The sequence below is a fragment of the Rhodamnia argentea genome, chromosome 10, assembly GCF_020921035.1.
Source record: "Rhodamnia argentea isolate NSW1041297 chromosome 10, ASM2092103v1, whole genome shotgun sequence".
In the NCBI taxonomy this organism is placed as follows: Eukaryota; Viridiplantae; Streptophyta; class Magnoliopsida; order Myrtales; family Myrtaceae; genus Rhodamnia; species Rhodamnia argentea.
The window spans coordinates 15,727,659-15,750,525 of NC_063159.1; the positions used below are offsets into that span (position 1 = coordinate 15,727,659).

Consider the following 22,867-nt stretch of genomic DNA (forward strand, 5'->3'; position numbering starts at 1 on the left):
AGGGGGGATGCTGCGGGTCAGTGTAGGACCCGAGAGGCCAATGGTTCGGGTCCTACCACGGCGCCATCCCTCGGATTCCCCTGAAAGGGCAAAAACCATGTACGAACACCCCCACCGACTGACCGATTGAGAAAACCTGGATACGATATCCTGTTGTTGATTGATTGAGAAAACTTGTGCAATCGGAAAAGGATCGTTGCTCCTTTAAATGGGTGAAGTAAGAACCGATCGTAACAAGGGGCACTCGTAGAAACCACGTCTGTTTATAGCCCGGCAGCTTCTTCCTCAAACTGACAAACCTTTGTCCCTAAATCTCCGGTCCATCTAGGGACAGCTTTTTCTCCCACAATCTCCGTCACTTGGACAAAGAGAACATTGGATTCCGGCGCAGGTTTTGTGGAGAACATCTGCAAGTTGTTTGGACTAGGACGAGAGTGGTTGGGCTGCTTTTTGTTGGAATTTTAGGGGAAAATCTTTGGGGAAACGGACAGGATTTTAAATTGGAGGGACTCTTCGAAATGATTTGCAAATCATGTCTGTTAAATTGTAATTTACAAGTGCAACGCAAGACAATATTAGAAAAAAAAAAAAATAGTGTTTGGTAAAATTATGCGTGCGAAAGGACTTTTCTTATTTTTAAGTGGAAAAAAAAAAAAAGAACTCAAACCCTTTCTCAACCAGCGAAAGACGCAAGCCACCAATGAGTTGGATCTAGCGTTAGCGATCGTCATCTAAGGTTGCACGACCTCAAGCCGCTCCTAATAACCCCCGGCGAGGGCTACGCAACACAGGCGGTTGCCTTCGCTAGGGTCGAGCGACCTCAACCTCCCCAAGCCGAGGGTCGCATGACCATTGGCAACCGTCAGCCAGCCTTGTGGAACTCTCAACAGAACTTCACCAGTAATCTACGCAAAGAAGATGAGCAATTCTTACGGGGAGAAAATCGAAAAGAAAAAAAAAACGATGATGCTAGTTGTGGAAGAAAAAGAATTATTTGTTAGCGGTTTGCCCTATGAACTAATTAAGTTTGATACTCTAATATTAATTGTGGATTAGATTGTGTCGAAAAACGACCTTCACTATACTTAGATAGTCATAATGTGTTGCTAGAGACTTATGGGCCAAAAAAGATTTTGAGCACACTGCTAATGTTTAGTAAACCTACAAGGTCGCACACAATAGCAAACAAAGTTTATATTTTCTCTGCGCCTTGATCTACTTAAGAAGTAGATTTTAATTTATTCTCATGTTCTAAATATCTACGCGATCGTGCATGTTATGAGATAACGATTGAACGCACAATTGGAGATAGGCGGTTTGGTGGGCCCAAATCGCTCAGCCCCACTTCTTTTGTTACGCGTAAATATTAAGGCTATATATATATATATATATATATATATATATATATATATATATATATATATAAAGGGAAAAACCCTAGAGACGCCTATGAGAATAAAAGAGTCTTATTCCGAAGGAGAAAAAGAAAGGAAACACAAAGAATTATTCTCTGTTCTTAGATCTTTGAGAGAGTCTCAAAGATCAAAGGCAATGAAGGAAAGAGGAGCTCCAAGATCCGTAAGCTAGCATTTGGATGGTTTGAGACTTCGGTTCGTGTGTGTGGATACTAGTAGAGACGCAATAATTAGGACTCTAATCTAGACACAACCTATTGTTAATTTATCTTCGATCCGCAAAAGGTACGATTTGAAAACCTATTAATTTCAACATACCCATGGATCATGTTTAGAATTTTGATTTATAAATATATTCTGTTGCGTTTACCAATCCCGAAACCCCTTCATTATTAATTTGAACACCTATTAATTTCTTCTTCTTCTTTTTCGCCTTTATAGGCCAGAAGACGCGGTCTTGATTCTTAGGTTCATCCGATCACACTCGCAACACACCCGTTCAATCCGGAGAAATTCGTTGATGTGCAGCCTGTACGAATTCCGAGCCAGGTCAAAATCCCACTTCTCCATGGGCGTATAAATGAGGCAATGTGAAAGTGCCAAGGCTTAGTCTTGCAAGTCGCAACCTTGGCAGGCATAAATTGAAAACGGCATCCAAGGGCACGCGCACGTAGCCGGTTTCAGCTGGGCTCCGATCCTCTAACTCCTCACTAGCTAATGGTGTCGGGATTCGGCATAACCAGCGGCGACAAACCAGGCCTGCTATTCGCCTTTTCCTAGATTCTACATATATTTCTAGAATCCAACATGACAGATCGATTCAGACATACGATGGGTCGTGTATTTTGCATTGATTCTACAGATGGGTTGTCTTCGTTTTACCTTTTCTCCCTTTTTTCCCCCTTTTGTCAATGGAAGACTCGATCTGATACATATCTCGCATTGTCCTGAAATGGAAGATCATGGTCCTCCCAAGTTAAATTCGGCATCCACGCGGACTTCACTTACGTGCATTGATGCTGCCAGATAAGAGTCCCAGACGTGGGACGCGTATTGATGCTGCCAGTTTTGAGTCCAGACGCGCATGCGGATGGTCTCCCCAGCGTTAACCCGACGAGAGAGGACCTTACCATTACATGACAATTCGTAGGATTGATTATGCAGGGAAAGCGATGGAACCGCGCAATTCCCACTGACAGTGCGGAAAAAGTCTATTGGGAAGAAGATAGCTGAAAACCTGAAACAAGTATGATCCGACCAGCCGATAACAAATACTCATGAAGCAGAGAAGATATCAACAAAGTCCCGCTAATAAATTAATAATCACTTTTGATAGTTCTTCTGATCAACACCAGATCCTTCCGAAGCTCGCTCTGCGATGACCTGCCGCTAATTTCCTAGTAGAAAATAATCACCTGTTTGTCCTAATTCCTGCCTCGTCTTAACTCAACCTCCAATATCTTTCCCCAGCTGTTTTTTTCCTATGGTGAGTCAGATGGCTGCAAGAGGCTCACAAGGCACAACACTTGATGTTGTAATGTTGCAAAGCGCAAGATAAAGACAATTTTGGTAGCGGGTGCTAGACAATTGTGTAGTTCTTGTGAAATGAAGAAAAAATGCACCACCAAAGCTGGATGTTGAGACTCCCACATTTCAATTCAACATCTTGGCTCAGTATGGAAACTATATACGCTTGAGAAGGATCACATAAGTTTCAGCAGTACACCAAGTTATGATTGCATTTGTGCTCTAAAGCAGGGCCTTCTGCAACTCTCTCCCTACTTTGGCGAGATCCAGATGAAAAATATGTGCAAAAAAGAATGTCATCTTGTCCACCTCCAGAATGAAAACAGTATGACAACGGTCAAAATCATGCCCCCATATTTGATCCATCTATCACCACGGTGTCGCTTCTCAATTAACTTCAACACGGAGTTGGAGAGTCCAACAGTGTTAAGAACATCCAGAGCTTTCCTTTGAGCTTTCTGGACCAATATAAAGTCAATATAAGAGCCAATAATATTTTGAACATAGCTGGTAGTGAAAACTCACTGGAGATGCAACAGATCTCCCTCTCTCTCTCTCTCTCTTGCTCGCACGTGCACACAAATGAGAACAATTGGTTTTACCTTAAATTGCTCTATATTAATGGACTCTAGAGCTCTCCACCACAGAATAGACATGCACTAAAAGCATTCACAATTGGATGACATCTAATGAACATGAAATGCAGGAAAGAAAAGCAAGGCACTTGTAATTATTCAATATACGGAGTAACAGCTGCACGGTGCACATGCATGCAAGTGCCAGCTGAGTTGCCATATATCTGTGCATAATGATACATGCTCAAGAGATACCTTTAAGCGTTCCCGTTGCTCAGAATATTTTGAGAGGATAGCTACTCCAGTTGCATAGGATTCTTCAAGCATCCGGGCTGAATTGCGGGCAGACTGCATTGCTTGAGCTTCCTCATCGAAAATTCTCAAAACATGTGCAGAGTCTCCATTCTGTGACATACTAGATGTGTTAGACAGTGAAGTAAGATGCAATTACAGTCACAATTATCAGTTTATGCCAAAGATTAGGAATCACATACAGCTCTTCCTAGCAACTCTGCTCTCTCTTTCGCTTCCATCATTCTTTTCTGGTTCCTCAGGAAGTGCTTATCCAAACTCTCCTTCAATGATTCGGTCTCTTCAGCTACCTGTTCCACCTTTCTGCAATAAAATCAGGGATGAAGTCAATTAAAGCAATAATGATGTGAGTAAACAAACAGGATATAAATGGGGACTTCTTGGGCAAACTTCAAATGCAGACACTCATCAATTTGTAAGGTAACTCAGTAGAAAGCAAGGTTGGTAAAATTTGCCATGGTCCAAAAAGAATATTTATCACAAGCAAAGCAGTCGTACTATAATTAAAAAGATCCAAAAAAGTTCATTCAACTTCATTGAGCTTTAGAAAGGACAATTGCTGTGATAAATCGACTTATCTCATGCTTCAATCAAGAGAAGAAGTGATGGGTCATTATTCAGTCAATCAATAGTACTAGTTTGTTCGACAAAGACAATGAAAGTCATTTGATGCTCCTCAACTGGTGTAAGAATTGTCCATCTTAGCCACTAAATAAAGACCCTTGAATCTCTAGATGTCTTATCCATTTGGAAACTCATAAACGTTATTGCTGGATGCATAAATGGTAGCCTAAGATTATACAAAAGGCGCATCCATAAAATATACATCTCGTGCACATTAGCATCAAGAACAGCGATCATGAAGAAGCGTGTAGGTGAAATCAGAGCTCGAGGACTGTGAACCGGTCGCGCACAAATTCCTCCGGGCAACGAAAGCTATCTGCCCGGATTTCCCAACAGCACCAATAAGAAGTAAAATGCACAAAAGAGTTATGGCATTCAGTCTCATATTGCAAGAATCTAGAGATGACATTCGCAATGAATCCACATTAATGAAGTGGCAATTGGGAGCTGATATAGACCGACATGCAAGCAGAAAAATCACTTTTGCATTACACTCCATCAACGGAACTTAATGGCGGGACTGAAACAACAACAAGGAAAAAGTGCCGGAAATGTCGAATTTTCAGATGGAATCGCACTGGTCCTCCCCTCGCAACGAGGGTATTACCTCTTCCAGAGATCACGCTGGGACTTGGCGGCGATGGAGCGCCAGAGGCGATCCATCTCGGCGCACAATGATTGGATCTGAGCGATGTCCCTCTTGATGGAGCTCGAGAGCTCTTGCAATTCGAGTCCGCCGCCGCCGCCGCCGCCGCCGGAGGAGAAGGATTCGAGCCTCTCCAGCCTCTCCATTCCCTCTCTGGTCCTCAGCAACGCTCGCCTCGCGCTCTGATACAGATCCGACAACGTACCTCCTCCGCCCGCGACCTCAACCGCCACGGCCGCCATCTCGATTTTCAGTTCTCCGATCGCGCTTTCGCTCTTCAGACCAACCGAACGAGATGATGATCGAGAACATAGAAATGGAAGCGTACTTCTTCTCTCTCTCTTTTTTTTTTTTTTTTTTCTGTTCTTTTTTAGTTGCCACGCGGTGACGGGAATGACTCACGCCACGTAGAATCACCAATGAGGTTTTGACACGTCAGTTTCCTTAAATCGCCATGTCGCCAGGCAAACGAGGGAGAGAAATGACTCCAGCTAAACACTTTTCCCTCCAAAAGTGAAATTTCTGAACACTTGTTGATTATTATAGTTTTGCAGGGCAAAATTATTATAAAGGATTACCAAAATAGTTCTCAAGACACTTTCAAATTAAAAAAAGTTGACATTTTAAGAAGGGTTGTGAATGCATAATAGGCAGGGAAAATTCAAAAAAGGATCCGAAATCCTCTCATTTTATTAAATAAGAGCCTCAAGTAAATATTATTTCAAATAAAAATCTGAAGTGGCCATAGAGTTTAAAAAAAAAGCCTGGCATAAAAGGCATTTTTGTCAATTTTCATTTTGATTTTTCATTTATTTTTTCTCTACTTTTTTTGTTTTTAAAAATGAAAAAAATGAAAAAAAAAAAATCGCCCACACGGGCGGGAGGGTTGCCCCTCCCGCATGTAGTAGCCTGCCCACCGCTAGTGGGGGGGTCGGCGGGGGTGGCGAAAGCCGGCGACCCCGCCGGCTAAGAGGCGACAGCCTCGGCCCTTGCCAAAATCGAGAGAGGGTCATGCACTCTCTTGGATTTGGGTGAGGGTCACAGCCCCTCCCTTGGTCGGGGCGGGGGCCGGTGACCCCTCGTCCAAATTACAAAGCAGTTATGAAATTTCCACATAAACTAAAGATATAGAAGAGAAGAAGATGGAGATGCTAGTTTTTTTTTAGAAATTTCATTGCTCCTCATTTTTTGAGAATTAGAAAAATCATTTCAAATTTGAATATATTCACTTAAAATATGGGTTCTTCTACTTCATTTTTACTTACTTTTTAATTATAAATATCTTTTTTATGATTATTTTGATTCACTTCCATCATTTCTTAATAAAATTTTTCATTAAATAATAAACTAAACAATTATACTTAAAATATGTAATGATATAGATAATATAATATATATATATATATATATACACACACACACACACACACACACACATACACAAAAACTATGTATTATAAAGAAGAAAGAAATTAAATTATGAATAAGATTTATAATGAATAATTTTTTTATTTTGAGTTTTCTTTTTAACATTAGAATTCAAATATATTCAAATATAATTATTATTTTATTTTTATCATATAATAAATTTTTTATTTAGAAAAATAGTTTTCATACCACGAGCAAAAGAAATCCTATCTACCTTTTTCCTGCCTCCCCCATTGGATAATTATATCCACGCCATATCCCATTTATATCCCATTGTATCATATCCTGAGCGGGAACCAAACATATGATAGAATAAAATTTATCTTATCTAGACTTTTTTTTCGATCGCCAAACTTAGCCTGACAAATAAGACATACATGTCCTCTATTTATTATTTATCCACTTCTTTGTAAGTCAGTCATGTTGCTTGCGGATTACCTCAAAATTTATAGTCGATTTTGCATGCACCTTTTCTTCCTTAATTCCAAAATAATTGTTTCCAAAAAGGAAAAAAAAAAAAAAATTACCATATGCGTAACTAAGTATTTGAATGGACATATATATTGTGTTTCTAAAGCCTCTTTAAAATCTCCCAAAACATTTTAATAGTCCAAGAAAGATCGGCAACTTCTCCAACCTTTTCAAATTGTTCTTTGATAACGGTCCTTTTCATATTTTGTCTAGAACTTACGTTCTCTAAATTTTCGAAAGAACCGACGTATGAAAATAACCAAATTTAGGGGCCATATTGATCAAAAGACCATCTAAAACATCGGTATTGCACTGAAGTACCCCCAGCTCTACCGCCACGGTGCCCATCAAAGCCGCCTTTTCGGCCTCCCCGATAAAAGCATTGCGCACGGCTGAGGCCCCACTTCCATGCTCGCCGACGGCCACCTCCCTCCCTCCCTCCGTGCTCTCTCTCTCTCTCTCTCCAAAGGGCAATCAAGGTCAGCCATGCAGATCGCAACCTCTACAAGTAAATCAGCATCGTGGTGGAGTCATATTGGCAAGGATTCTACGGCACGGTGGGATGGATCAAGGAAAGAAGGATAACAGAAGGAAAGCCATTGAATCACCATACGATGATGTGTCCTTAAAGGGAGTAAACTCACCAAGTTCCGGAGGATCTCCATCCTTGATAAATAGTCCTATCTGAAATCGTTTATGCCCCCAAAACGAATTGATCTAAGATTCTCGAGGCCCGTAACTTGAACATGCATATACCATCTGAGGAGGAAAAATTACCAAAAAAGTCCTAAATCTATTGTAATTGTACCAATTCAATCATTAACTTTTTTTTTTTGGTTGATTCAGTCCTAAGCCTTTCGCAATTGTGACATTTCAGTCCATCAAACGAATTTTGGCCGACCGGCGCTAACGTGGATGCTGGCCAGCAGATAACCGAATATTTTAATTTTTTATGACTTTTTAAATAATTTTTTTATTTTTTTTCTTTTCTCATTTCTTTTTTCTTCTCCCCTCCCCTCCCCTCCTTCAGCCGGTTGCCATAGCCCAGCAACCCGCCAGAGGGGCGGCCGGAGAGCCCGACTCGCCCTACCACAGCGAGGTCGAGCCTCGCCAAGGCTAGGCGATGCTCAACCTCGCAAGCCATATTTGGGCCGGCTCATTGGACGCAACTCGGTTCAAGAATGGAGGCCTCCGGAGCTCCCTGCTCAGCCAAATTTGCTGTGCTTCACACAAAGGTGCCACCGTCGCTGCCCATCACGAGGCCGCCCCCTCGGGCCGCAGCACAAGCGACCACTGAACAGCGGCTCGATCTGCCTGCTTCGATTTCGATTTTCTTGCTTGGTCTCCCGATCAGAAGCTCACTAGAGCTCTCTCTTGAACTCCCTGAGCCGAGTCCTTTCCCCCAGAACTCTCTCGCTCCTCTTTTTTTTTCCCTCAGTTCTCTCTCTCTCCAGAACCAACGCTTCTTGAAGCTCCTCCCCCACGCTTCTTTTCCGTTCTCGTCCTTTGTTTTTTTTTTTCAAAGAACCGAGAGCCCTTCCAGAAATCAGCTCTCCCTTTTTTGGTCTCTTTTCCCTCGTCCTTCCCCTTCGGGCGAGATCGCACCCAGCCATGGCTGGGCGAAGCTCGACCTCACCGTCCCAGATCTGGGCTTGCAAGGTCGAGCCTCGCCTGATTGCGGCGGGCCTCGACCTCGTCGTCGTTGCCTCGCCCGGCGACAGCGAGGTCGACCTCCGTCGTGGCAAGGCAAGTTGGCCTCTTCGGCCGCCCCTCTGGCCAGTCACCAAACTATGGCAACCGGCTAGAGGTGGGGAGGGAAGGGAAGGGAAGGGGAGGGGAGGGGATGGAATGGGGGCAGAAAAAAGAAAAGAGAAAAGAAGAACAAAAAAACACAAAAAAATTTAAAAAATATATTAAATTATTCAATTGCCGGCTGGCATCCATATCAATGCCAACTAGCCAAAATTCACTGAATGGATTGAAATGACACATTTACAAATAAACTAAAACTGAATTTATAAAAAATAAATTAAAACTGAATTGACATAATTACAATAAATTTAAGATTTTTTTGATAATTTTCCCTATCAAAGGATTCCGACTTCACCAATGATAATGTGTTAGACGCAAGCAGAAAACAAAGTAACTAATCAAGCACTCAGAACCCCAATGCTTCGTTTGGAAGGGGAAATAATTTGGACTAAATCATTCCCAACGGTTTCCTTCTTGTTATCATTTGCCCTTTTTCTTTCTTTTCCAAGTTAGTACATTACATCTAGTTTACTTCTCACTACTTGGTCAAATCTGCGGCCAGCACCAACAACTCATCGGAAAGTCGAACTCCGATTCCCAGTTGCTGGGAAAGCTTGGCGGCGTCTACCTTGTGGGAGCCGGCTTCCGTCGTCCTTTTGGAATTGATCCACAGGTGAGCTATTTTTTCTTCCCCTGGAATTTAACAGACGCTTTTGACCTTCATCTCCGCCTGACCCGTCCTTCTTATCCACCCCAAACCCGACCTCTCTCCTTGCTGCTTCATAATCGAATGGCTTCACCTGCAAAAAGCCGCTTGTCTCTTGAGAGTTCTCCATCCGTCCAGCTTTCTTGTTTTGCTTGACGGATTCCAAGCACCTCTGGAAGCTCGATGACAGGTCTGTGAGAGAAATCGCCTCATCATCTTTATTGGTTTTAAGCTCAGGTTCCCTAGAATCAGCCTCCTCCAGATCCTTTTCGGTGTCAGAATTGTCTGGTGGTGATTCCTCCGAGTTGTCATTATCTTCCAACATTATGATATCTTCCGCCTTGGAGGTAGCAAGATCTAGAATATTCTGAGCTTCCGATGCTCGGGCGGGCTCTTCTCCAAGTGCTTCCGGTTGCTCCTCGCTCCCTGAAAAAGAGTGGAACGGGAGGTTCACTGAAGATCTGATTTGCTCCAGCTTTATCTCTTTCTTGTCCTGCAGAAACATACAGTTTACCGTCATTCATTCGTTGATAACAAGAAGAAGACACTCATGAAGCAAAATTCACCAGACACGCCCTCCTCATTGGCATAAATTATTGTTGATAACGAAAATATTCTCCATTGATTTGCTATTCTAAGTGGTCCAAATAATTATTTTTGGAAAAATGTTTTGCAAATCGTTCTTTTCTGCGAAACAAACAGACCCAAAGCAGAAATATGGCTAGAGTTAACCTTTTCATCAGTGTTACATTTCCTCTTTGGGCCCAATTTTCCAAGAAGAGCTCCAAAAGCACCACCAGGCTTCTTCAACACCCGAACAGAAGCAGCAGCACCCTACACTCCAGACAATAACCTCTTTTTATGCTACAATGAACTTAAATAGTAACCTAATTCATAACAAATTCACAGGAATCAGGACTTACAACAATTGCAGAGCTCGATAACTGTGCTTTAGCAGTGCTGTCTCTGCTCTGGTCCACATTCAACAGAACCTTCTCATCTTTGGCAGTATGCTCAGGAATGACTTCCTGGTTTCCATGATCACCAACACTATGATATATGGTACCGATGCACTCGGTACATTCAACTGTCTCGTCGTTTTGTTCTGGAGTATCAGAAGCGGCAGATTGAGACCCATCATTAGCCAATAAACTAGTCTCTGGTGCCTACGCAAGAGGAAAACATTGTACATATTGAAGCAAAGATGCATCTAAAAGACTAGGACATAGATGTGGTTCATGATCACCAATCCCTTCTATCAATAAAATAATGCTAACCAGAAGCCAAACCAAAGCATCCAATTACATTTCTGATAAATGCTTCAGAAAGGAGTCGACATTTTTCAACTTAGGGAAAAACATATTCAGCTGCCAACACTTCACTTTTTGATTGATTTTCTTCATTGATGTACTTAGCATCTTAATAATGTGTGCAAAGACAAACATGTAGCTTTAATTGAAATTATAACAACGCAACAAGAACACTATCGAGTTTTCAGTGGATGAATGCATTCTTTAGCTTTGACTTGCTCTCAACTTCATTCTTGAGAAACAGCAATTTTTCCACTCTTTTCTCAGAGATTTTTAACTTATCACTCATTGCTATATGATAATACTCTTACAGGCCAAAGGCCTATTGTACAATGCTTTGAGAAACTGAAAAACAGACCATCAGTTTGCAAGCATATGAGACTTTTGAACTATTTATGGGTGACTCCATTTCCAAGTCTAGTATACGGTGTTATCATCGGAGTGAAATGCAAAACTTACCATACGGCGCTCCTTTAGTAGTTCCACCATAGGTTCATACGCATCAGAATTTTGTATTGCATTCCTAATAATGCTGACCACCGAAGCAAGATTACGCTCAACGTATGGGTGCCTTGATTTGACCAACCGCAGCAACTTGCCAGTGGTCACAGGCATCTGCTTGGCTTTTTCCACAAAACAACAATCAACGATGAATCAGTATAAGCACAAGTTTTAATGGTCAGATAAATCAAAGTAGAACTTTGCACATTCGCAGTACCAATTTCAAGAAGAGTTTTATTTGGCAGTATATAACCAGTACTTTCATCCTCACCACGAGCAACGAGATCTCGCCATTCATAGAGCCCCTATAAGATGCTTGGGTAAGTTATTGAGGGATATAACACAATACCTTGACTTTCCATACTAAAGAGACCAAATTATGTCATTGATAAAAGTTGAAATGCTTGAAACTATCCTGTATAACCTAAAGTTTCGATGTGCAACAATAAAAAAACCACTTGATAAAGACATCTAAACCAGGTGCATGTGAAAGTTGTAGAAGTTACAGATGGTATGCATACAATTCTAGTTTAATTGAAGGAAGAAATAATCCAAGACATACTGCGACAACAGCAACTTGTTGAGCATTGAACCCAGCCCCTTGCAACCTGAATAGGTACAGGAGGAAATAGGTGTCATGTCTTTTACTGCAAGATCGTTGATATTAGCAAAAAAACAATAGAGTCAGCCAAAGCATAACTAAAAAGATCAGCAATATAGCAACAAACCCGTAAATACTGAGATATGAAGTATCTGTCCAAAGATCTTTCTCATAAAGCTGCATGCATAAATCATAACTACGCTTGTAGACCTGTTTGCATAAAAGAAATTTCAGTGGGGGAACGACTAGTATGAAGCACCATTCTTGCTACCTGAACCCATAAATTATTTTCATACAAGCCCCTCCAATAGTTAACCAACAACTAAAAGTGGCTCACCAACAGAGAGGAGGATTAACTCAAGTCAAATGGCCATTGCTAAAGTAGAAACGAAAATAATGATATGACACACACACGATTCCAACATGGACAAGGTGCACAAAACCCCACATCCCAGCAAAAATCTTTCATCTGCAAATGCTTTCGAGTTGGATCACAAACATGCAGTGACATATTAAAAGGAATATATGCCATCAAGTCCAACATTAAAGCATGATATGTAAGTCCTTCCAAAGCCCTTGTTAAAAAAGGAAAGGCAGCAAGCTTAAAACAAAAGGTAAAGCAACACACACCCCTCCCCAAAAACGCAACTCTTCTAAAAAAACAACAAAAGTGCCCATGAGCAGTGGGATCTGGCTATCCAAGGTCACTTAAAGCTGAACTAATTGGTAGTGTCTGTTTCTGAATGTGGATGCCCATAAGATCTCCATGACCAAATAATTTCAGTTGGAAGTGGTAAGCAAAGAAAATACCTCCACTAAAGCACCATCCGAATTACCAGACAAGGCGAGCAATTCATTCCTCATGACATCATAAATGTGCAACAAATAGTGTGTGTCTTCTCTTGCATATCTGTCCAGATAAGACATAAGGTGAAGAAACTGTAAATTAAATATTTTAAGTATGTCTCTAATAAGATCAACCTTTCCAGACTCTTATTTATACTCAATTCATCCTTTAATGGGCTCCTGATGCATATTACCTTATCATCTCGGTCGGAAGAGGTCGTAGTCTCCAATCCGCATTCTGGTATCTGCATAGAGTTGATCATCAAATTTGGTATAACAGAAAGGAGAAAAACAAAGCGCTTAAGAAGCAAAGCAAACCTACTCTTTATTAGCAGTAACTCCGCAATAGTGATGCAGCAGATACTCCAAACTATTTCTTTCCAATTTCAGAACCCTTGAAGCCTGAGGATCAAGAGAATGAGACCCCTAAGATGTTATTTCCGACAGATAGGAGAACCACTTAAATGCATCACATTGTACATGATTCAAAAGATTAGCATTCATCATTGATTTTCCCTGGATATTTCTCCGAGCATCCAGCCAAAATACATCATAAGTATGGGAATCAAAGACTATACAAATAATTCTCAGCTATCATTCTAAAATATGCATGTAGGATGGCTAGAAATCCGACCAAAGCAATCAAGCATGTACCTGTGAAATTAATCTAGTACATTACGTGTAATGACAGAAACAGAATCCCTTGAAACTTCAAAGATTAAGACAAAAATTCCTTAGTCAAGAACAGTCTTCTTTTCAAAAATGCCTCCTTAAAATTTTTGGTAAGAGTTCAGCTATGGCGATCTTTAAAGCAGAAATTAAACAGCTAGCAAAATCAGGAACTGTACCTGTCCAGTATCAAACATGTTGCATACATATATTCCAAAGTCCCGTTGAAGCCATGTTATATCTCGATCTGCTCCATGCAGGACCTGGTCATATATCATAATGCACATTACTAGACACCAAAGTGATCAAATTAAGCTAAAACAATGTGAACATAAAAGACGAGGTTTCAACCTTTCTCTTGGTAGGATCCTTGAAAACCGCCCTCAAATATGGCCCAATTTGAACTCGAAGCTTAAGAGTGTCCACTACAAAATCCTCAGTTCTGGTGGAAATTTGCATCAAGCAAGTCAAGCCTTGGAAAGATCGATACTGATTATGTTCCAAGTCAACCTAGATAATTGCAGACAAAAGAGTTCAACAACAGCCATCGGTTGGAAGGGAGACAATGATACAAACTATTATTCTATCAACAGAGTCTCATTTCGTTTTGATTTCATTTGAATTAGCATATTCCTCCATATTGTTCTAAATGCCAAGACTTCCTAGAGCACGGAAAAACAGAAGAAATGAGAAAAGTACGTGGAAGAAATAAACAGGCAATTGTTTTAAAAGTAAACCAACTCTTATACTAAACTAGAACCATGCCTAATTATGAGACTGATGGTCCAAAGGAAAATCAAAACCTAATTTTCATAAACCTTCCATGCAATTGTTACCATTAAACCACATCAGTAGTTGAATAAGCATGACTAATAGAGCCGAAGTTATACCGCAAATTCATCTACACCACGCAATTTAGCTGCCATTTCTTTCAAGTCTCTAACTTCCTCTACAAGCTTAAATGGCGTGTTCTCCATTGTCAGCGGTTTAGCACACTCTTTGCTGGAAACAGGCTTGTCAATAAAATCCAACACGGAGAGCTCCTCCTGTCCATAAAAAAGGATAAAAGGAAATCAACGCCAAGTGAAATTCGGCTTCTCTACTCTCCCATCCCTCATCAGGAATCAAATTCAAGAGACAAATCAATCCGAAAACAGTTAACAGCTAAAAAAAACAACCGGATAAGCAAGAATTTGGCCAATGAGCAAGGAAACGGCATGCCAACCAAGATGTCCATAACTCAAAGTCAATCACATAAGAATCCACCCCAAGAAAACCAAGAACTTCCCCAATGAGCAACTAGCACAAATAAACACAAATCAACACGTGCATCGTTCAAATTTCCACAACTGACCACTCAAACATGACATCTATAACTCACCAATGGGTGAATAAACCTCTTTTCATCCTCGCTCTTCTGCAACCAGACATGCTGAAACGGCTGGTTCAAATTGTTCACCGAAATACAAAACTCCTGCTGCGGCCTCATTATCGTCGGGATATGGAACGGCACCTTCGGCTTCGGTCCGCCCACTTTCTCTTTCAAACTCGCCACCTTCACACTGGATTCCCCTCTCCCGTTAACTGAGTCAGTCGCGGTTCGATTGACCGAGCCCTGCATCGCCTTGTTCTTCTTCTTCCCATACACCAGCTGAAACCCTCCGTCAACCTCCATTATCCTCTTCCCACTCTCCTCCTCCTCCTTCCTAACCCTCCGAAACTCGTCCGCCGAGGCATCAAACTGCTCAAAGACCTCGTCGTTCACACCGACCAGCCAATCGTACGCGTCCTCAAGGTCCTCGGGAAAGGCGACGTCTTTGCCCAAGGCGACCGCCGACGAACCGATCGCCTGCAGCAGGGAAGCGGATTTCTCAGTAATCTCTCCTATCGGAACTTTGAAGTCGCCGAAGTTGCGGTAGAAATGGAAGTCTCTTTCCGAAGGGATGGTCCTCGAAGAGGCGGAGAGGCTCGAGAGCGAGGAGTACAGGGCTTGGACGAGGTCTTCTAGCGCTCGAGCCTTCTGAGCGTCGGTTTGATCGGAGGAGTTCATGGTGGCATCTTCTCCTCCGCCGTCGGTCATGGTGGGGAGGGGAGGTGGGACTTATCGAGGGTTTTAGGGCTACAGTTTCATTTTCAGGTGTGGTCCCATGAGAGAGAGAGAGAGAGAGAGAGAGGAAGAAGAAGAAGATGAGTGAATGAGAACAGATGTTCGGGTGGAGATATTTACTGTTCTGGGAAATTATCGAATACATGCACTTCTTGTTCTTTCGGTGAGACCCATGCACTTTGCGCTATCTTAATCGTCGACGAAGTTCATTATTCAACGGTTGAGATGGATCGGAATATGTTCATATGTAATATTATTTTCTTTCCTGTTTAGTTTCGTCGGCACCAAGAGGACGGTCAAAATTTTCGACTCAAAATGTCTCCTGACTTTTTCATATTCAAATTGACACGACTTTCCGACCAAAAAAAAAAAAGAATTGAAACGATTTAATAATGTGACATCTGATTTTTGTTCGTAATTTATAATAATTAATAAATTACGTTAAGTGAGGGTCATCAAGAAAAGAAAATTAGTATAGTAATAATCAACGGACTCCCGAATACGTGTCGAATAATTTTCAAATATTAAACTTTCATTGAGTTCATATGTCCCTATTGTTTTGCACCTTTAATTAACAATTTTAAATTTTCTACTTCGTCGGCATTTGAAACCAATACCGATTTTCTAGTTTATTTACTACAATATGAAGCGTCTACTCGAAACAACCTAATATATCAATCTTTTAACCCTATATCATGTAATTTGTCACCTCTCTAGCTTGGAAAAATGTCTCAATTCTCACTTTATTATTTGGCACATGCTCTTAATTGAATCCTTTGAACCTAGCTTTTGATAATATATTGCATGACATAGTTTTTTAACCCTAGTAACTTCATAACTACTTATTATCTCTAGTTAAATGACGTGATTATGTTTTTAACCAAAGCTAATGAATGTGACTTTAAGCTGCTCTTCAATATAGAATAAATGTGGAAGACAATAAGTAAATATCCCATTTCTCTTTCCCACTTGCCATGTGAACTCCACCTTCTTCATCTCCAAGCTGAAAATTTTCTATTTCAACCTCTTTCAAGACAATGAAAGTTCAAAACCCTCATTTTCAATTTAGCGTCTTATAAGATATGTTCATGGACTTTATTTTTTCTAAGTTAGCTTTGTTGTTTTCTAAAGAGTAACGTTTGTTGATATTGATAACTATTTTGATTTTAAGGTGTTTTTTTTTTTTCGAAAAGATTTCAAGGTGATTAAATGCTCGCTTTATTGAAGATTTCACTCTAAGCGAGTGAAAGCTCTAGAACTAAGGTATATTCACCTCCCATTAACATTTTAAACCAAAGCTACATTTTTCTTTTCTTGAAATAGGGAGGCACCGCACATAAAATTTATAGTCCGTGAAAATTTGCGACAATTATTCTCCAATAGTATAACATAGAAGTAAAAAAGAGAGCTCGTTATGAAATATGAAAATTGTTGAATCCCGGAATAACAAGGTAACATTGGTTTTTGTTTCTGAAACGACTTCCTACTTACGGTACTCTAGTTGCTTTGTTCGTGTTATGCACGATCCAGAGTCGCGACAGCTGATGCCAAAAGGACGCGAAAAAAGCATCGCCGGCAGCTAGGACGACGATTTGCTCACGGTTGCACCTATCCAACACCAACAGGTCCAAAAAGATAATACACATAGCAACCCGTAAAAAAAAAAAAATAACATTTGACCGCTTATCTATGTACTACGAGCGCTTGCCGTCGTCAGTAGGACAGTCCTCAGCTCTGTCGACGATGCGCACGGGTGTAGCCGGAATGGAGTCCCACCATTCTTTGAGCCGTCTCTTCGGACGGTCGTCTTGCAGGTGCTTCCCCAATTTTGATGTCGCTATGAAACCATACAACGTCGCTCCCATAAAGAGGTACTTCGGCGGTATCACTGCTATGACAATAGCCACGGCGCAGGACACCATTATCACCATCTCAGCATGCTGCAATCGGAATGGAAGAAATCGTCATCGCTAGGTCGGCGGGAAGAGTGAGTACACAGATTTCGGTTGAAAAGGACAAAAAGGTGCGTATGTCGGAATTTACATCAAGCAAGTTCGATTTTTTAACCCAGCAAAGCAAGGAAAGAAGAACTTAGATTCTGTAATGTGTACGAAGTCATTAAATGTTGATGCCCAGGCTTGTGAGTTAAAACCATCATTTGTACGAAAATATGCATGCTAGAATATTCTCTGATCCCGTATGTAACAAAGGAAACACGACCAAATTCCAGGGCCGGTGAAGGACATCATCACTAAAGGTCCTGTCGGCGCTTGTTGCCACCATCACAATTAACACACCAAGCACTGGTTTTCCCACACGAGAAAAAGAAATGAGCGTACCTTTCGAGACCTCCAAAGAAATATCGACCAGAGTTTTAGTAGTGCGATGTTTACTTTCTGCACCATGTCATGGACTGTTTGTAGCCCACGCTGAGCTGATACTATGCTCTCCATCGTGCTCTTGTCGGACGCTGTGCACACTACAATCTCCTCTCTTCGGTATTCTTTCCTCTCTTTCCTCACATGGAGCATCTTCAATACAAGCCAAAACAAGCCAGCTGCTATAGCCTTACTGATCCACTCCCTGCAAACTCAAAGGTGTTACCCAAGCACGTTACTGGGAGTGTCGGTTACAACACATAATAAGGTGTCGGAATACACTAACTCACTTATATATTATCACAAGAGCTGCTGCAATTACAGTGAGGGTTGTCTTTGGCCTTTGCCATGCTAGAATTTCTTGCAATTTGGGCAGGATGGCGTCTTTAAGCTGCTTTAAGAGTTCCTGCAAGCAAATCAGAATGAACCATGTTGCCATAAATGCAAATGCGAGTACTAGAGTTTTCTCCCCTTCTGACGTAAAGAACATAGTGGTCATCCTTTGCTAGGTGTTCCGATGCAATTGCAATTTGTTAATTTCCTCATTTTTCATCGCAGATTCTTTCACCGTACGGCACAGAGATATTTGAATCGTGCAGACTAACCATAAGAACAGCAGCACTATCACCAATCCCTTCCTCTTTCATCCCCTCTGTGGTGGCCTTTGCAATTTCAATTTCTTTTTCTTCCTGTCTAACCTTGTTGATTGCTGTCTGCAATGAGAAGTAGTTGTCATCTTGGACACTAGCCGCGGTACATTCCTTGCCCGCTTCTTCAACTTTCGTATCTGGGAGTCTCCATATTGACATGTTAAGAGTTCTCAATATCGAACTAGCACTGCATGGTTGTCTGCTTCCACCCTTCTTTAGGCTCTCGGCCAGCTCTTCAAGCACATAGTCACCCTTTGGTAACTCATCAAACAAAGCAAAAATCAAGAAATTTCGAGGCAGAGGCGGCGATATCCTTAGCATCTCTCTTGCTGCATGGAGCCTCACAATCCCCACTATTGTCCGCGAATGTAGTTCCCACACTTGCGATGGGCTCTCCACCTTATGTCTGGACAAAAACTTGTGCATCAACATTACCTCCTTTATAAGCGCTAGCCAGTGGTCACGTCTTGTAGAGCTTGTTATCTCTGGAAACTCAAAAACAATTGCCTCTGATCTAGAACAAGAAAAGTCATGCAGCTGACTAGTCAGTGATCTAACAAGAATGTCGTTACTACAATACTGAATCTCTACTCTTGATGCCCTATGTGCTAGCAACGGACATCTCTTAGGCGAGAAATGCAATATCTAGAAATGATGTCAGGGTCGATACTTCTGGAACTGAGCTTACAGTTCAGGGGACTCGTACGCCACAGCCTTGTCAAAAAGCGGAGCCCCGAAGGGCCCTGTAGCAGCAGGTTTCACAGTGTGTTCAGTGTCCTTTGAAAGGTCAATCTTAATTGCATCTTCATACATGACGGCTCCCGAAGCCTCGAAGTAGAGAGCATAATTTGTCAAGGTGAGTCTACCTAGGAAAGCATATAAGATCTCAAGAAACCAAAACATCTAAAGTTAAAGATCAGCCCAAGTGCTAAAAACAAAAATATATAAATCCAGGACAAACCAGGCCAGCTCTTTCCTCCAATATGACGAACTACTCTTTGTGTGCTTGCAGTTCCCTCGACATGCAAAATTAATTCATCATCCACTAGGTCAACACACTTTGGCACCTCCTGCTTTTGCAAATACCTAATGCATCTGCACAAGATGCCACAGACAAAGAAAAAAAATTGAAGTAACCTTGATGAATTGAAAAGCAGTTAAATAAAACATATACATGCAGCATAGAGGGCCCAGTATGTCTGAAGGAACTAAATGATTCTGATTTGGCTGGAGATTTCTTCTCAGGAAAGTCATTCACTAAGAACACGCTCTTTGCTGTAGCAGGCACTTGCATCTGATGGTAGCTAGGATACACTCCGAGCAGTGCATTGAAAATAATTAAAAACTGAGATTTCCGGTGGTCCCCTCGGAAGATTGGAAATGAAGTATTTCTGCAAGACCAGGTCCATGACTAATTCGGGTAATTTCAAAGCAACAAAAAGTCGTGACTCCTGAAATATCCATGGCCTTTGCCTGAGCATCATAGTCTTACATCACTATTTACCAATTCTGCTGTCTTGGTTGTTTCCCCTCCTAAGTCCTATAATCATCTAAGACAGGTTATGAAATGAACACATGATAATTTTGCTAATTCACGCGAAGCTTGGATGCATTACTTGTCAATCTCTTTCAGATATTTATCGTATGCAGGAAAATGGAGATGATTTCCTGTAGGTGCTGTGAGAGTTTCAAAGGTAAATTTCGCATTGGCCATGTCTGCAACCAGCGGAAACAAGGATGCCAACCACACAAATGCATCTTCTCCAACATCAGGCCCATGGTCGACCTAGATAAACACAAATATGCCCATAAATGGAAACTGATATCTTGATTGTCAAGTTCTCAAAAGAATATAGTAGGAGAAATCTCATACGACAATACACCAAATAGTCCGTAAGGGATCTCTTACAAGTAGCGGCATGAGGTCTGAATAGAAGAGAGGGATCTCGTCATGTTCTTGGGGCAGTGTTACCACTCGTTTTTTCTTCTCTTCTTTCTCTTTCGCCATGGACTCCTGCAAATCACATGTACATGAAAATAATCCTAGAGAGCAACACAAGAATTAGTTGCAGCTTGCAAGTTTAGAATGCAGTGGTATCATTAAATTGCCAGATGGTCAAGCATCAGGGTATAGAGGCTTAGCATTCAAATGTTCTCTCGGAGTCCCAGACACCTCTACCTACAATTAATTGAATAAGATGGTACTTACCAGTACAGGCTCCTCCTCATCAGCAGAACTGGGCGTTTTCCATGCAAGCATCATGTCGAATGTCAACCGGCCGAAAGATCCATCACTTATCTTCTCACCTAAGCTTGGACACATGTTTATAAGAGCCTTCAAGCTACAAATCTGAACGAACTTTCTAGGATAATCGACTGAATCGGGCTTCCATTCAGCTTCAAACTCTTCCACCAATCTATCGACAGAACTGCCTAATTGCCTGACATAGTTTTGTCATTGGAAATATTATTATACACTTACTCACCAAACGACGGCAAATTTATGAGGTCCAAAAAGTCAAAGTCGCTGAAATAAGCTGTATTGCGTGATCGAAAGTGTGGTGATTGGGAAAGAGGAGTATTGGAAAGACTCATCTTGTGACTACATCATATTAGAGTAAATCAACATCCAGAAGATGTGTCCAGTTCGGTACAAGTAAAATTGACTTGTTCAAACAATCCATGCCAAATTTCCTCATCGCGATTCGACCCATCTCTATCCCCACAAGATCTCTAGCCCCACAAGAATCAAAGAGGGGAGACTCTTCTGCCCCGTCAACTCTCTGCTAAACAAATCCGGCAAGGTATTAAATTTCATCCCTTCATCGGCTATCTGCGTCCGATTTGCTCGTCCATGATCTACTTTCAATACAGATTACTAATTGAGTGTGCGTGCTATCTTCCATACATATTCATACATAACCTTCAAAATCAAAACGAATTCCGGGCTAGTTAAGCTATAAAACATATCTACACCACCATGATCCAATAGCCTAAGCTTTTTGGGAGAAAATTGGCGGCGCGCTATTTAAATCTTAAGCGAGCTTACTCGGAAACTTCTCTCAGAGTTGAGACCCGATTCCGCGGCAAAACGTACTAGAATTCAAAATACAGCAGGAGAAACGCTACTCGCGCTCTCTGAACTTCAGAAAAAAGCTCGACAAGTTCCACGAGCATAGAGAACTCAACGTAGGCCAGAGAACAAGATTGGGCAAAGAAACAATCACGGACACAACATCATCATCATCATCAGCGGATAACTCGAAAATGAAACACATAATCCACCAATGCATCCCCCGGCGCTCGCCATCAAAGCAAATAACCCCGTTCCCGGAAAACCGCACGGACGCATCGCGGTCCATCATTCGAAACGGCAATGTCAATGATCTCGTTAAAGACGAAGAAAAAGGAGACGGCGAGAGACGTTACAGTGCGCATTTTTGGACTACTTCGCTCGCAACGGAGGACAGATGCTTCCTCTTGGTCGCCATCGTTCGGTGCTCGCGATCTCTTCTTCTCTCCGTCTCCCCGCTCGGTAAGTTGCAGGAGTGAGGAGGGAGAGCTTCCGATTTTTCGCTCTGCTTTAAACAGCCAACGCATTGAATACGACGTGTCGTTCCGCCCCCGCGTGCCACGTGGCGACATCCATGCAAATGCAACCACGCGGTGCAACCTCCCGGTGGGAGGCTCTCGCGCGCTCCCCGATCCGCGCTGGCGAAGCTGCTTCGGGGTCACCTTTTTGGCTCGATCTCATGTTACGATCGTGTTACGATAAATCCTCGCTGCGACAAAAAAATAACATAAATAAATCCTTAAAAAAAAAATCGCACAAAATATAGTTATAAGTGCATTTGAATGGATATAACATTTTCGCCTTAAAATTACAAGAATGATATTTTATGGAAATCTCATATGGTATTTTAAGAATATTTCTTCAAATGATTTCTCGTATCAATCATTTCCGGCGGAGCAAGCGTACTTTAAGACACGATCGATCATTTTTAATTGCGATGTTCGCGAATTCTACGTAACTTTTAACTGTCGGTTTCCATTTATATTCCTTCTTCAAGATCTCTTATTCTAAGTTCACTATTCGCACATTTTATCAAACGTCGAGCTTGTCTGGTGCGGCATTGGCGAATGTTGCCTCTTTTTTTTTTCCCCCACTTATTCTCTATCGTCACTCGAGATTGGAAAATCTTACAAATTCGTAAAGATAGAATCACGAATGTTTTATGATGAAATTAAGGAGTCATTACCCGTGAAAATATAAATTCCAATAGATATGGAAATTTACAATAATATTTTGAACAAGCGATTAGTTAATTGATATCTGTCTAATTGATTTC

At 41.5% G+C, this 22,867-nt stretch overlaps 3 protein-coding genes across 3 annotated transcripts; all 3 read right to left on the reverse strand.

Annotated features, from left to right (window-relative positions):
• Window positions 1–3,236: 3,236 nt before the first annotated feature.
• On the reverse strand, window positions 3,237–5,424 carry LOC115731176 (membrin-11-like). The gene is made up of 4 exons (XM_030661822.2): window positions 5,061–5,424; window positions 4,012–4,132; window positions 3,773–3,922; window positions 3,237–3,400 (listed from the first exon to the last, which is right to left on the reverse strand). Exons 1-4 carry the CDS (start codon window positions 5,339–5,341, stop codon window positions 3,239–3,241), a joined length of 714 nt encoding a protein of 237 aa, XP_030517682.2. The 5' UTR covers window positions 5,342–5,424; the 3' UTR covers window positions 3,237–3,238.
• Window positions 5,425–9,145: 3,721 nt separating this feature from the next.
• LOC115731084 (protein RRP6-like 2) lies at window positions 9,146–15,589 on the reverse strand. Its single transcript, XM_030661712.2, has 14 exons — window positions 14,765–15,589; window positions 14,274–14,429; window positions 13,735–13,893; window positions 13,563–13,646; window positions 13,037–13,116; window positions 12,909–12,959; window positions 12,679–12,778; window positions 11,996–12,078; window positions 11,830–11,875; window positions 11,485–11,572; window positions 11,226–11,389; window positions 10,380–10,622; window positions 10,189–10,290; window positions 9,146–9,949 (listed from the first exon to the last, which is right to left on the reverse strand). The coding sequence occupies exons 1-14, from the start codon at window positions 15,461–15,463 to the stop codon at window positions 9,323–9,325; spliced, it is 2,682 nt and encodes an 893-aa protein (XP_030517572.1). The 5' UTR covers window positions 15,464–15,589; the 3' UTR covers window positions 9,146–9,322.
• Window positions 15,590–17,168: 1,579 nt separating this feature from the next.
• Window positions 17,169–22,072, reverse strand: LOC115729814. The gene is made up of 10 exons (XM_030660451.2): window positions 21,948–22,072; window positions 20,728–20,959; window positions 20,428–20,532; window positions 20,135–20,304; window positions 19,480–19,613; window positions 19,207–19,384; window positions 18,474–19,032; window positions 18,159–18,274; window positions 17,830–18,073; window positions 17,169–17,430 (listed from the first exon to the last, which is right to left on the reverse strand). Exons 1-10 carry the CDS (start codon window positions 22,007–22,009, stop codon window positions 17,185–17,187), a joined length of 2,046 nt encoding a protein of 681 aa, XP_030516311.1. The 5' UTR covers window positions 22,010–22,072; the 3' UTR covers window positions 17,169–17,184.
• Window positions 22,073–22,867: the final 795 nt, after the last annotated feature.

Excerpts from the sequence above, each read along its gene's own strand:
- LOC115731176 (XM_030661822.2), bottom strand. The coding sequence starts at position 5,341 with ATGGCGGCCGTGGCGGTTGAGGTCGCGGGCGGAGGAGGTACGTTGTCG. Across the intron at positions 3,923-4,011 it reads CAGAGTTGCTAGGAAGAGCT|AATGGAGACTCTGCACATGT; the intron begins GTATGTGATTCC and ends AGTATGTCACAG. Across the intron at positions 3,401-3,772 it reads AGCAACGGGAACGCTTAAAG|AAAGCTCAAAGGAAAGCTCT; the intron begins GTATCTCTTGAG and ends ATATTGGTCCAG.
- LOC115731084 (XM_030661712.2), bottom strand. The coding sequence starts at position 15,463 with ATGACCGACGGCGGAGGAGAAGATGCCACCATGAACTCCTCCGATCAA. Across the intron at positions 12,960-13,036 it reads GGAGTTACTGCTAATAAAGA|ATACCAGAATGCGGATTGGA; the intron begins GTAGGTTTGCTT and ends AACTCTATGCAG. Across the intron at positions 11,573-11,829 it reads AACAAGTTGCTGTTGTCGCA|GGGCTCTATGAATGGCGAGA; the intron begins GTATGTCTTGGA and ends AGCATCTTATAG.
- LOC115729814 (XM_030660451.2), bottom strand. The coding sequence starts at position 22,009 with ATGGCGACCAAGAGGAAGCATCTGTCCTCCGTTGCGAGCGAAGTAGTC. Across the intron at positions 20,960-21,947 it reads GTAGTCCAAAAATGCGCACT|GCAATTAGGCAGTTCTGTCG; the intron begins GTAACGTCTCTC and ends AAACTATGTCAG. Across the intron at positions 20,305-20,427 it reads CAGACCTCATGCCGCTACTT|GTCGACCATGGGCCTGATGT; the intron begins GTAAGAGATCCC and ends GTGTTTATCTAG.